The sequence below is a fragment of the Apteryx mantelli genome, chromosome 3, assembly GCF_036417845.1.
Source record: "Apteryx mantelli isolate bAptMan1 chromosome 3, bAptMan1.hap1, whole genome shotgun sequence".
Lineage (NCBI taxonomy): Eukaryota > Metazoa > Chordata > Aves > Apterygiformes > Apterygidae > Apteryx > Apteryx mantelli.
The window spans coordinates 63,539,194-63,554,410 of record NC_089980.1 but is presented as its reverse complement, the minus strand read 5'-3'; the positions used below and the strand labels follow the sequence as shown (position 1 = coordinate 63,554,410).

At 37.7% G+C, this 15,217-nt stretch overlaps 1 protein-coding gene across 1 annotated transcript in view; it reads right to left on the bottom strand.

Annotated features, from left to right (window-relative positions):
* The window catches only part of UTRN (utrophin), a 401,902-nt gene that overhangs the window by 291,725 nt on the left and 94,960 nt on the right, over positions 1-15,217 (bottom strand). Inside the window, exons 15-21 of the mRNA XM_067293529.1 lie at positions 13,766-13,873; positions 13,051-13,230; positions 12,017-12,186; positions 10,056-10,179; positions 8,221-8,308; positions 5,574-5,809; positions 5,124-5,304 (exon numbers count right to left, since the gene is read on the bottom strand). Of these exons, the coding sequence (XP_067149630.1) occupies positions 5,124-5,304; positions 5,574-5,809; positions 8,221-8,308; positions 10,056-10,179; positions 12,017-12,186; positions 13,051-13,230; positions 13,766-13,873 (1,087 nt within the window). The remainder of the gene's footprint in view (positions 1-5,123; positions 5,305-5,573; positions 5,810-8,220; positions 8,309-10,055; positions 10,180-12,016; positions 12,187-13,050; positions 13,231-13,765; positions 13,874-15,217) is intronic.

The window sequence follows — 15,217 nt, the reverse complement described above, 5'->3', positions numbered from 1 at the left end:
TCACCAGCTGCGTTAGCCCCTAACAAGAGAGTCAGCCTGTCCTTTGAAGCTTTGAAGACAGGCATTGACTTTTCCTCTCTAGCTGTGAGGTCCTAGATGGCATCTTCTTCCAATATAAGGCTGCTTCATCTACACTGAAAATCTGTTGTTTAGTGTAGCCACCTTCATCAAGTATCTTAGCTAGATCTTCTGAATAACTTGCTGCAGTTTCTACATCAGCACTTGCTGCTTCACCTTGCACTTTTATGTATGGAGATGGCTTCTTTCCTTAAACCTCATGAACCAACCTCACCTCTGCTAGCTTCAAACTTTTCTTCTGCAGCTTCCTCAGCTCTCTCAGCCTTCACAGAATTGAAGAGAGTTCAGGCCTTGCTCTGGATGAGGCTTTGGCTTAAGGGAATGTTGTGGCTGGTTGGATCTTCTAGCCAGACCACTAAAACTTCCTCCATATCAGCAATAAGGCTGTTTCGCTTTCTTATCATTTGTGTGTTCCCTGGAGTAGCACTTTGAATTTCCTTCAGGAACTTTTCCTTTGCGCTCACAACTTGGCGAACTGTTTTGCGCAAGAGGCCAAGCTTTCGGCCTGTCTTGGCTTTTGACATGCCTTCCACACTAAGCTTCATCATTTCTAGCTTCGGATTTCAAGTGAGAGATGTGAGACTCTTCCTTTCACTTGAACACTTAGAGGCCATTGCAGGGTTATTAGTTGCCCTAATTTCCGTATTGTTGTGTCTCAGGCAATAGGGAGGCCCAAGGAGAGGGAGAGAGACGGGGAATGGCCGGCCAGTGAAGCGGTCAGAACACACACAGCATTTATCAATTGAGTTTGCCATCTTATGTGGGCGCAGTTCGTGGAGCCCCAAAACAATTACAATAATAACATCCAAGATCACTGATCACAGACCATCATAACAGATATAATAATAATGAAAAAGTTTGAAATATTGCAAGAATTACCAAAATGTGATACAGAAACACGAAGTGAGCACATGCTGTTGGAAAAATGGCGCCGACAGACTTGCTCAACACAGGGTTGCCACAAACCTTCAATTTGTAAAAAATGCAGTATCTGTGAAGCGCAGTAAAGCGAAGCGCAATAAAACGAGGTATGCCTGTAAAGAAGTTAATAGGGAGGAAAGCGGCTGGTGGGGGGTTCTTTTCTTTCTTTTCTCTCTCTCGGCTTTTTTTTTTTAACTGCTCCCTGTATTGGTAATTTATCTTTCATCTATACAGAAAGACAATCTTAAGAATGACTATTCCCCCTCCACCCAAGTTCACTCCCATTTTTAGAAGTTTCTTATACATTTAAGCACCTAAACCACTTGGGGGGGAAGGGAAATCAATATGCCTTGGGCTTTTACATGCCTAAATCCCTAAAATTTTTTATTTTTTAAGTTAATAACTTATTTTTATACATATATACACACACACAAATATAACAGCTATCCTATTGCCAGGATAGGGACAATCTGGGGACAATGAAAAGAGAATTAAAGTTTGGATTGAGTTCGTGCTTAGAATCATTTGTTTGCATCTCTGAATTTGATTAAGTCTCGTCTTCTCTGGAATCGCACACAGGATGCGGCACATTCATTCTGGAAATTCAGAATGAAAATTTGAATTTTAAGAAACTGTAGCAAACAAAATTTTGGTTATAAAAACACCATTGTGGTATGTACACTCTCTGGCCTTGGATACTTAAGCAGTTTCTTTACTGACACAGGTGAAATTTAAGCTAAGCCTTGTTGTGACTCACCACGTAGCTTTTCAACAGCTTACTGTCAAAACTGTCATACTGTTTATAACTAAGGAATGAGTCAACATTTCTAGAGAGAACTATAGCTATCTAGCTCCTTTTCTTAAAAAGCTAGGATCGATTTAAAGGAAAAGAAAAAGCTTGGTTTAAAGCAGGTTGGAGCATGGTCACTAAAATACAGCAAATCCTGAAGGAGAGCAAAATAGTTAATAGGAAAAACAGACTCTCCATTGATTAAAAAAAAAAAAAAAAAAAGTCACAACTCCATCAAAAATGCCAGCAGAGATCACACTTAGATTAAGCACCACTCTTGATATCAAGAATTTTCAGAGGCTCAAAGAGCAGCCATTAAAGGAGCTGGACTTCTGTCACTAAGAAAGCCTGCCAAGTTTATAAATGTTAGATTGCTACCACTAGTTGTTTCTCCCCATTATAGGGCTCTGGAAGTTCTTTTACAGACAGCAAGTCAAACCACGTTGTAAACAAATGAAAACAAAACAAAACAAAAACAAATCTCGTATTGACATTTCCCTCTATTCTTCAACAATATCAAGTTCTTCTGATAAAATCATATACTTTTTTGCAAAGACTGTATATGCAATCTGTAGAGAAACTATCATTCAAAAAAGCTATACAAATACAAAATTAACATACTATCTACGATATGTAAGATGTTTTTACCAAGTAATAAGTGGTTCAAATATACTGCCTCAAGTGATGCGTGGCATGAAAAAAATAAAGAATATTTTAATCACATCATCTAATAATCTACTGAAATACACAATACCAATAAGTTTAATCAAAATATATGAACTAAGTCAAAACAGACATGAAATAATTATTCCAAACAGCAAGAATGAAAGTATATCCTGTAATTTGAGCATGCCAAGCAGATATGTCACTCATACAGTTTCCTGTACTGATGTAATTGAAGCACTCAGGCCTTGTGCAATGCATTACATAGACGACCTAATAATTTAGTAATTGAAGCTATTTTTATTACACACAGAAAAGGGGGAAAAAAATGTGTTACTGCTCCTCCATATGGGGCCATTAGCAAAATGCTTCCTCTAATTCCTCAGAAACATAAAATGAAAACGAAGTAAAGAGTTTCCTAATAGGTCTATGCTCTTGACGTTCAACTGTAAAATATTAACAGAGCTACATATTTCATGCACTACATTTAAAATCCATCAGAAGCCAGCATGCCTGGTTTGGATGCTCATAATGAAATTTTAATGTAACAAAAAGCCAAGCAGAATGTGCCTGAAAAGCAAGCCAAATGCCAAATAACTTCAAAGATGAAATTTCCAAAAGGAATTACGTATGACTAATGAGCTCAACAAAGCTGTGAAAGAAAATTTCACATGAACATTTCAATTTTACAAGGTTCTCTTCCTCTGCCATTTTTTATTTCTAGTATTATTTTTTCTGTAGTGCCCGAGGCACACACAGCTCTTCAACCTGTATCATCCACCTTAAATATGTTTTGCTAATTCATTAAATGTAGTTTCAGGAATGTTGTGTCCTTGCATAATCATTGCATAACAGTAGGGGACAATGTATTTTGCAAGGTGCACATAGGAGGTAAGGTGATACCAGTTTCTTTCAGGTGAATAAAAAGATTTTGTCAGCCTGATCCAAAGTCTAGTGGAATCAGTGGCAAAACTCTGAAAACTCATTGAATTCCTGTAATCAGGTGCTATCTGAATAACTTTAATAACAGCATATAGGAAGATCATTCTGTAACCCTATCACACCTGTACTACCTTTCTATCAAACAGCCACACAGAACATTTTCAAAGGATTTCAAAATTCCATTTTCAGTAATAACAAAGTTCATGCTAAATACAGCATTTAAATTCAACTGAAATGTAGTTCAGCTTAGAGGGTTTTTTATTACTTTACTCATTTCTCATCTTATACCTGGGATGTTTGGTAATTAGTCAGATGAACTGCAAAGAGAGGGGAGGTATTGCAAATTGAATCCCTAAGGCCAGCACCAATGCCTACAGAAGCTGACTGAAGTGTTTCTGCCAACTTCAGCAGACATTGGATCACTCCCTGAGGAACAAAATGAAAAAGATGCAGTTGGCTTTTGACTGCATTTCATACAGAAACACAAGCAATTCCTCCATCTCTTCAAATGCTGAAGATATTTTACACAATAAACATACTTATTATTACTCATACAAGAACATGGATATGCATGTAAAAATATAAGCTCTGAAAATCAAAACAAGACTATTGATATATAGATTGTATAGATATAAAATGAACAAGGAGCTAGCTTTTTTTCCTCCAGGGCCTGAGAACAAATTTGTCAGTCTGGCCAACATCATGCTTTCTTACTTTGCACATCAATTGCACTTGATAAGGATATCACAAATGCAATAAACACAAAAACACGACAGTGCTTGCCAGAAAAAGGGAAAAGGCAAGACAACAGAGATAGAGATGCACAGGGTAACCGTAAGACTTTTTAAAAAAAACAAAGTAACTTAATAGCATCACTTTCATATTATGATTTTTTTTTTTGAGAGAATACTGTAATTTATGTATTAGTTTATAGTTTAGGGGAATTGGAGAATTGTTATTTTACCAACCAGTTATCTACAATAAAGTTATATGTTTCCTAAACAATTCATCCCTCACTTTTAATTTGTAATGTCCCTAATAGAAATCATTAACGGACCTATGTCTCCCAGCATAGCTCACAGTTCTGACTATCTTCATGCAACAGACACCTCCCACTAGTCAACAAAAAACAATGCCAGAAAGAACCACTCAGATTTGCCATTTTTGTTTCAACTATTATAAATATTATTCCAGGAGAGTCCAGTTGGAAACTGGGATGAAAAGCCCTCAACAAAAATATGAATATAGTGTTCAAAAATACCCCCTCACTTAGGGGAAAAACAACCAACCAACCTTGCACTACCTCTTTAGCTGCATTTTAGCATTCCCTCTCTGCAACTTCATTCCCAGACGCATTTGGAAATCTCTAATAGTAAGCCTTTGACAATATATCATAATCAAGTGATGCAAACTAATGATCCAAATACACTTTCAAAAAGGGCCACCATATATTGTGGCTAAAAGGGAAAAATAGAATATAAAATTAAAAAAAAAAAAAAACTCAAAAAAGTTAGTGTCTTATATAAGCAGCTATAAACTCTGGACAACACTTTCACTCCAATTGTGTGATTTCCTATGTGTCATAAAATACCAGTACTAAGCACCTCTAGTGTGTAGAGGCTCTGAGAACATAAGACTGCTCATTGAGATATCAAAAAAATTATTTTTAGAGGGAAGAAAAAAAATCAGAACACAATCATCAGGGTAACTTATGTAAAAGAATATTTACCTTTCTTCAGCTGCTGGTGACGTTCCTCCAGTTTCTGACTAGTCAGCTTGAAGCGATCAAGAAAAACATTCAAGCTCTCCTGAATAAAATTTGGAGGCACAGACTGAGAGGTGAGCATCTTGCAGGTGGCTTTCAGGTGTTCTAACTGAGGGTTCAAGCTTACGAGATGAGTTACCTCCTGCTGCAAAAAATTAAAAACAAAACCAAATTACACACTTATGAAATCTTTCTATTAACAAGGTAAGGTACCACAGCTAAGCTATTCTGTATTATTAGGGCAACAATTTAAAAGTACTTCTGAGACACAGGTATCGAAATCCTCCAGTCAAATTTGGTGCTCCAGACACCTCAGGAATTCTAAGTTTCCTTACTGATCAGGCTAAGCTCCTCTGGGGTATTCTGTGCTACCAGTAGCTTCCTATCAAAATTAACAAGTTTTGCCAGACTTACCTGACATAAGTCTTTTAGGACTGTTGAAGGTTGGGATGCTGAAGAAGTGTCATTTTTAAGCCAGACCTCCTTTTCAATTACAGTCTTCTCAAGTTCACCCATTTCCCTAAAGTAAGCATTTATGTCCTCCTGGTATTTTATCTTTCTGGCCACTTCCTCCAGATGTTGAATCACTTCTTTCCACCCTGACAATACTTTCTCCATTGTGCTTCTTATATCCTCTGTAGAAAGTCCCTCTAAAAAGATTATATAAATTGTTACCTTAACCACAGTATATTTTGATTAACAAGAATTTAACCATTCCACTCTCCAGATACAGGCACACATTTGCATTAACATCCAAAATGCTTTGCTTCCAAGTCAGCCATCCATAAAACTGTACTTATTATTAGCAGTGTTTTGGCTTTTTATCTCCACATTGATAGTGGAAGGAAGAGCAAGTGAAACATCCCATTTTCATTCTATCCCTTTGAAAACTTTGCAGTTTATAATGAGAGCTGACTTTCTTCACCATCATGATTCTCTTCACCACCTGGCTTTCTTCACCATCGTGATTTGTATTTAAATTTTGATATGTAGATATACATCAAATAAGCTTTATTCTAGTAGTGGGCATCCAAGGAATTATTTTCTTTGCTGAGTCTACAATCATCAAAAAAAAAAAAGAAAAAAAGAAAAGAAAGAGATAGAGAGAAGCAGCAAGTTGGAAAGCATTAGTAAGTTTATGGAAAAGGTGGATGGAAATCCTACAGGGCCAGCCTGGGAGAGAGAGGAAAAATGCCTAACAATACCACACTGTATGCAGACATGATCAATAACTAGGTAATACGAATAGCTACAAAAGCAACATGACAAAACACAAGGTTATTTTCAGCTCACAGAGACTACATGAAGAACTTTCTATACCATCTTTTTGACTAATCAATGCAATACTTGAGGATGTAGCAGTATAAGTGAACAGACTTCCCACCCACATGCATTCCTTGTTCTTTTATTCTCTCAGGTGGCAAAAGTAACTGATGATTTTGCCTATGTGAAGAAATTTCAATGCAGTGTGCATTCAACAGTACATTCTTACTATTGCAATTTTCTGATGAAGATGCTGTTTCAAGCTACCACTTTTGAATTTATCATCTCTGTCCTTTAGATTGGGGCATAGGGAAGAGATTCATATGGAGTCTGCAACCAACAAGCCACATAACAAGAGCAAGCTCACAATGATAGGTCAATTGCCATAACTGCACAGCCTGTACATGCCCCGTGATATAAATGAATGTATACACATATATGCCTGTGCTGTACATTACTGCACACGTTACAGCTGGGCCTGGTTTTGGATAGAAAGACTGTTACTCTGAGTTGGAGAAAACATACTAGTAGAGGCTGACAAAGCTGCAGGCTGTAGATCAGTTTCCTATGCCTTATTTTCTATGGATCCCGAGACATAAAACATCAGGAAGTGATTTCTGTGGGGTTTTTTTTCCCCCCTCTGATAAAAGCCAAATTTGAACTATACATTTCTCATTATGGTTGGATACTGCTCATATAGCCACAATACATCACAGCTGGAGGAGAGAGAAAAATAAAAATATATTTTTTTTTATAATCCAAACTCCAGGTCAAATCAGTGTCTTCCAACCATCAGCTTTAGGGCAATGGCACCCACTGTGAACAGACACCCAGGCCAGCACGAAAGCAAAAAGCTTCAGCTATAGCAGACAAGCAGGAGAGGACTGGAGATACTCAGCAGATCAAGGTATCCTGGCACAGGTGCTGGCCAGAAGAAAATCTGACAGTTGGGAAATCCAATAGAAAACAACATTTTCTAAAAAAAAAAAAGGCATGCTGGTCAGTACGCTGAACAAAGAGACATCACCTTTTCATCTCACCAAACATTATCAGTTGCAGTGAGTTCACCAGAGGCCAAACGCATGGCAGACCTGAAAGACCGTCTGCAGATTATCTATACAGCTCTTTTACAGAGAATGTCGCATTTCACTGACAGACATTTGTCATATTTTGGAAGCAAATTTTGGCAAAGCTTAAAGATTCAGCTTTCACTGATGTTAATTATAAGTTTCCAGGGATAGGTATTTTAATTAACAGTCAATCATTCCCTCAAGCATGTAGGCTTCTCTTGCCTTCGTACCACGAGTTGTGACTACATCATCAAAACATACTGACAGTTTTTACAAAAATAGAGAAAACTAAGGGGGGAGGGGGGAAGAGAGAGAGAGAGAAATACACATTGTCCAACTTATGTTTGGCTTCAAAATTTCCACATCTTTAAGGCAGTTACATTTGAAAGTCTTATACTTAAATTCTCTGCATGATTTAAAATAAAACCAACTCCTTCCCTCAAAAGCACACAACTACCATTTCATATAATTATTTCTGTTTCAATAAAAATAACCCTTAGGTTGCAAATGAAGGAAGAAACACACACACTAAACAAAGAATATTAATATTGTTTTTCCATAAGCCTTACCAGTAAATGACATCTTTTCTTTCCTCTAACAGAAAGTAAATGGAGGTAAAGAGAAGGAATATATCGGAATGCTCCATTGGAGATAGAATATTTCATTATTTTTTCCCCAGCAACTCATGTAATTAAATCACAAAACAGGAAAACCTTCAAGTCTCTTACCCGTTCCCATTTGATCCAAAAGAATCTGTCCACTTCGTTTCAGTTCATCTAACTTTGGGCTTTTTTCAATCATTTCTTTTTCTATTACCTACAAATTGGAACCCCAAAAGAATAGTTTCAGAAAGTGCCATTTTTCTTGACTTTTCTTTCCAGTAACATGTATTATCCCACTACCACCCAAAATACATTCTAGGTTTCTTGGATAAAGCACTTTCTAAAATATGTGTTAGCTCTCTGCTTGCAAGGAGCTAGCTCTCACAAAAGCCAAGCAAGAGATTAGTATAGTGACACCAGGAATTAAAAAAAAAAAAGTTGGAGATCCTGGTAAATAAAATCAGGTATTGTGACTCTCATTCAAATATGTCATTCTTGACCAAAAATTGTAATTATATGATATAAACCACTTGAGAAAGGACCTTTTTTTCCCCCCAGTACCTTCATCTGCATTCCCTACTGAGATTTCCAGCAGAAGCAAACAACAACCTGTTACCTACAGGGCCAGCTAGCAAGAACTACAGCCCACTAGTACTCCATTTTGTTCATATCTAGTGCTTCACTATTCTTCATGACAAAGAACTAGTGAGGAAAATCTTATGTCCCTACCAAGATTTTCAGAGGAACAAATTCCCCCTCAAGGTATTTGTATTGGTGAATATTCCTGTGTGAGCCAAGAGGAAGAACACACACCCATAGGAAAGAAAAGTTCCTTGGCCATAATGGCCACAACTTCAGATGCCCTCTCAGATAGCAACAAAATGTATCTCCAGATTAAAAGCCCTTTGAAACTAATGTTCAGGGTCATCACTCTGGTCTAGACTTCCTACACTAAATGCAGAAGAAGCATGCATTTACTTGCAAACTGGGAAGAACAAACAGTCCTACCCACCTAGGGCCCAACCACTTAAAAACAGTGCTGTTCATGGGAACCTGGTGTTCAAGTCTTGTCTTTGAGCCTGTTTTATAAAGAGCTACAAACATTCATACAGCTCTATAAATAAGTTATTGGATTGTTTTGTTTTTTATATCCAATAGCACTATCATTCCAAACATTCCTACTGGCACCATTTTGCACTAGAGCACTGAGAAGAACACTGAGCACTCTTTATAGATATTTTTTAATATTGCCATTGATTTCAAAAGCAGATTCAGGACCTGCTAATGCTCCCATAAGCCTTTACTAATGAAGCGTGCTCAAGGACCAAAAAAGGCAAGAATGCATTCCTGAAACAGAAGGAATCCAAGACAGAAGTGGTTATTTCACAGCTCCCACAGGATCCTGTAAAATTATGTGTTCTGCTCGCAGGTCACTACTACTGTGCATAGTTCTAACTATCAAGGTTTTTTCTGAAATTAATAGTAAGCAACAAGGTATTCAAAGATTATAGTAAGAAACCACCTTGGACCCTGGGTGGTATAAGGTTTGCAGAGTGTCACTGCATGATTCAAGGGGTTTCTGAGCAGCCCATTGGCCCATCTCTGTCAAAATTACATAAAGGTAGCTTCAGTCAGATCCATCTTCAACTGTGAAACATGAAGCCAAACAAAGCTGCTTTGTGGAGAACATAATAATCATCAAAACACTCATTCCTCAGAACTCCAAAGGTAATATTAGCAATATATGTTTTTAAAGTTTTCTGTGCACTGTGCAGCCCAGAACCAACAAAAGGCTGTGACCAGCTGGTCCGAGCCTTCCATGCTGTCCAGTTCTGAAACTATTTAACAAAACAGACTTAATCCCCATGAAGCATTTGGATCAGCCCACACCTCCAGCTGACAGCCAGCTTAAAGTGACAAAATATACTATTCATTGGAACATCCTCCATCTCCCCATTTACCTTCAACTTTTCTTTCATGTTTGAAGTCTCTCTCATCTTCTTGTACTCTTTGATGTCTGTGGCCTGAATGGCAGCTTTTGATTTTGAAATCCAGTTCAACAGCTCAGCACTTTCAGCATCAAACCTAGTTTAAAAGGTCAGACTTTTTTTTTTTTTTTTTTGGTCATTTTCCCCTATTCAGTCACTCTGTCTTAAAAATCAAAAGTCCTAAAGTCCAGCACATTCCTCAATCCCCAAAAAGTAAGGCTGCGCACATAACATTCATGTTTCTCATATTACTACTCACAGGCTTTAAAACATGGACAGACTTTCAATAAGTTGCCATAGTAAAAAATGTCAGTGGCATTAGCCTCTCTGAACAAACTGAGAGGACCTGGTACGATTTCTTTCTTTCTTTCTTTTTTTTAATCTTCATGCAAATGATTACTGTTTCTTTTAACATATCACAAAAGACATCCCTCAGTGCTAAGTATTTTTAAAGTAGTAAACTAAATCTCAGGAACAGGATAAATAAGGATTATTTTTTTTTTTAGATTTTGTAAATATCTGCAACACTATTTAGACTGAAGAAAGAGCTACCAGCTTTAGTACTTATGGCAATGACAGCAGACAAACTTTTCTGAATGCTTAGCTGACTGAGGATTAACTTATAGCTTAAGGTTTTTTTACTATAGTTGGATTTATCTATTCTAACATAAATTTCTCATGCTTAAAATCTTCTTTTAAACCAAAATCCTCCACCACCAAAAAAAAAAAAAATCCAAAATTAATCAATACTCTATGCAGCTTTGGAGAAAAGGACAAAGCAGATATACTACATGAACTAGAAGTCAGGCCATATTAGAATTAGACTGCTTAACACAGTCTAAACTCTAACGCAGAATAACAGCCTGCCAACAGTTACAGAAGTCACGCGGAAAGATGTCAGGAAAAACCTGCAAGATTCTAGTTATTGTTCATTTGCTGGTTTCAACATGAGTTGCAGAGAAGAGGCAAAAACAGCAGATGAAAGTTCAACCTATTTTATCCGACTGCATTCCAATACAGTCTTAGCACTAGAAAAAGATAATGATCAAAATCACTTCTGCTTTCAAAGTTTATAATAGTTTCTACAACTCATGAGTGATAAAGAAAGGACGGATGGGCTGCTTCCTGTGTTATTACATTGGGAGCCCCAGGGCTCAGAGGTTCTTAACAGGGTTCTGCTTCTCTAAACTGATCACGAAACTTTGGTCAAGCTCCTCCTGCCTTCGAACCTCCATTCCTTCTCCGAAAAACAAATGAGAAGAGCAGCTCTTCTTCATTATGCAAACACACATCACTTGGCTGCATGAAGAGCAGGGCGTTGCTGTGCTCTCTCCAATCTCCCTGAACAATGTCCCAACGGTATGAACTACTGACATTTCAAAGAAATGTTGATTTTCTCAGACAAACACAAAAAGCAAACAGCCACTCCAGAGATACCTGTGAAAGGAGACATCACTGTAATGCTGTTCTTATGAAATACCAGGGACATGGGACAGGCTTCTGAGCTTTTTTGCGCAGACAGTTTCTCCCATATATTTTATGGAGAATAGAAAGGAATAATAAATAAATCAAAATACTTAGCACTTTCATACCACTTTTTATCCAAAGATGCAGAGATGCCTTTCCAAAACAAAGTAAATATGATTAATACTATCCTTCAACAAACTGAGGTACAAAGAGCTGAAGAACTGCTTTTTTTTGAGACATAAAACATCTAGTTTCCTTTGAAATTAATGGTAGATGCAGGGTTTTGTTGCTCTAAAAAACAAGGCTGCATGTAACATTCCCTTCCCCCTCCCCAAATCCTACCTCACAATTGCAGCTTAAGTATGCCTCACTTGCATAAAAGAAGATTCAAACAAAAAAACCTACGAGAAGTAAGTCCATGTAGTAACCGGTGAGAAAGAGGAAAAACGGCAGTGATATATACTCACTTTTTCTTTGCTTCGCTGTCCCCTGGGATTTGTCTTTTCTTTGGGGGTGGTGGTGGGGGCAACTCCTGTCTGGATTGTTTAACCAGTGCCTGTTCCTTCAGTAACGCTGCTTCTGCAGCGGTCTTCTGTGAAACCTGTGACATCCCTATACTTCCTACTGCTTGAGTTACCTATACAAAATGATTTACCAAAAGGGGTTAAATACCATTTCTAATGCACACTATCTGTGAATTGCTTTTGCTTAGTTAATTTTACTCATCAGTCATAAAAGGCCATTCATTCACTTATACAAGTGAATGCACCCAGACTTCATGCAGCATTTTTTATCATAGATGCCAAAGCACTCTAAAGAAAAATATTGTTATTCTCATTTTACAGATGAGAACAAAGCATCAAAATTCTCAGTTCAACTAGAGACTTGAGACTTAGGGGGAGTAACAGGATGAAGACAGGATCTGGCACTGCCAAGTGCTTCAACTCAAATGCAAGAAAAAAGTTAAAGCTGGATGGCTGAAACATTTAACAATACAGTTTGGCTATCATCATTGCATGTCAAACAAAAAATTATCCTATTTTCAACAGATGAGAAAACATAGTCACAGAGCATAAATGCTTGTATGACTCCCATATATTTATCCATTCTGGGTATTGTTGGTGGTGGGTTCCTCTCCCACCCCATTTTTTGTTTGTTTGCTTAAGTATGAGATTTAATCCAACACTCTTAAAACATTTACAGCATTCGCACTGACTGATAACACATGGTAAGCCTGCTTTGGTCATCAGAAAAGTAAAGCTTAATCTTTGGAAGAAAGGAGCAATAGAACTAGCTAGGTTAATAACTTGGGGTTTTGAAGTCCAAAAAGCCCAGACAGCCTTCTCAGCAAATAAAGTCAGCCTCATGTGAACAAACTTAGCTATCTCTAGTCTGATGCCAAAAACTTGCCTGGGCAACTTTGCTGATAGTATCAATGAAGTTTGTGGGAATACAGACAGACATCTACACAACTAAAAAGTAACAGAACATTGTTAGATACCTGGTTGGAGTAATCCTCTAACTTCTGAACCAGACTGTCCCACCTCTGAGTCAGTTCCTCTTGATCATGATTGATTTTCTTGGATGCTCTCTTATTCCCAAGGATTTGGGCCACATCCTGACCTATCTCATTCAGTTGATCTAGTGTTTGCCACTTCATGCCCATGTCCTCTTTCAAAATCTGAAATTAAAAGGAAAATATTAAAAAAAGATAAAGTATTCTGCCATTTTTTAGCTTTTATTTCCATGAAAAAACATACTGCCTGAGCTAGACACATCATAGGTTTCAAAACAGTTTTCTTGTGTAACAAAGCACTAAAAGAAACTCTCAAAAAGAGCACACGCCCAAATTAGCTACTAGACCAACCAGCAGTAATTCCTGAGTAACAGTTTCAAATGATTAGTGTAGGCAGAAGCTGCACTAATGTACCAAAAGCTCTGAAAAATACAGCTGACTGGTGGTCTTCAGGAAACCCCAAGCCCTGTCAAACGCACAGGGCAGCTATCCAAAGTATGGCACACCAACCTAGAATGGCCAAGGAGCAAGTGTCATACAAATTTTAAAAATTCAAGTCAAAGAATCTAGCAAGGAGAGAATTTGGACCTGGCTTCCAAAGATACAGTGTACTCACAGCTCCTACTGGAGCCAAATTAACAACTTGCTATTCATGCATTCTCTCAAATTTGATAGGATGGACCAGGATAGCAATACTCACTGCCAGTTTTCGAACATTCACGCTCAGGTCTGTTTGATCTTTGAAGTTGCTTGTTTGGACCTTATTTAAAGCCTCTTCTTTCTCTGTTAACCAAGCTTTCAATAAGCACTGCAGATCATAAGGGAAATAGCACAAGAACATAACAAGTTTTGCAAACAGCTAATGATAAATTTCTTTAAGATCTTTGCATTTAATCAAAGCATGGTTCTGCAATCCTTACATGCAGGAATTTCAGTTAGCATTAACAAGAACACTACATAGATGGAAACAAAAAAATCAGATCAGAGGAGAGCTAAGTAATACTTTTCAGCACAAAAATTTCAGCAAAATCATTTCTCAATTTCAGAGCCCTCCCCCAACCCCCCTACTCCGCAAAGTTAACAACATAGACCAGATATCCACCAAAAGCTGACCGAGGACTTAAAAATGCAGCAAGACAGTCTATATGCCTTCTTTCATTCTCCTCTCTTCTTCCTCTGTGATTCAGAACCAGCTGTTACAAACTGTCTTCTTGCAGAAGCTACATCAATGCTAATTCTGAGCTCTTTTAGTCCAGTCAGTCACAGACTCAGATGTTTATCAATTACCACCTTGTTCATTACACCTACTTCCAATTGCAAAATAACTTTAGCAAACACTGTCTCATTAACTACTGAAAGCTGGGATGGCCAGCTTTGGCTAGTACCAGTTCAGGGCTCCTTTCTTGTAGGAAATCTGTCCTGAGCCTTACTTCAGACAGCACTCCTATGGCAACTCCAGCAATAACTGGCATGAAATGTCAGGAAGCATTTAGTGTGTTTTACATTATGTTGCACCAAACAAAGTGAAAACAAATTGCTGCTGCTGCACAGCCATCTAACCCTCCATAGACTACAATACCCAACTAACTTCCCCCCAATCAAGTTCAGTTGTGTGGTCACTGGCACAGTGCTTCGCCTCCTTGTTTAAAAAAATAAAAAATAAAGAAAAATAATTTGATACTGGAAGCCAGACCTTTATGTTCATTAAAAAAAACCATACTTTTTAAGAGTCACCAGCTCCTCAGTCTAGCTGTATATTTTTTGAATTGTCCCAGAACTGGCTACAGCAACTTCTGGGCCTAAGGCTAGCATAGTTTTCCAATAAGCAAAACATACAGACAGCAAAATATGATGGTGTTGAGAATGCCATAAGGCTGGAAGAACAAAATTACAACACCACGTACTCACTGAAAAAATCAAGTTGGCATCCCAGGCAGCACATTTTCTGCTTAAGAGAGGAGCTTAAAAACCCTTCAACATATACAATCAATTTCTGCCAACTCAGCTGTCAGAGAACTCTGTAGGAAACTGAAACATAATTATTACAGTGCTAAGAAATATCTGGCACTGATTGAGGAATTTGTTTCCTGAGTGGTAGGAATTATGTTGACTTGGCAATGTGGTTTCCAAAAATTTTCTAGGCAGCCACAAG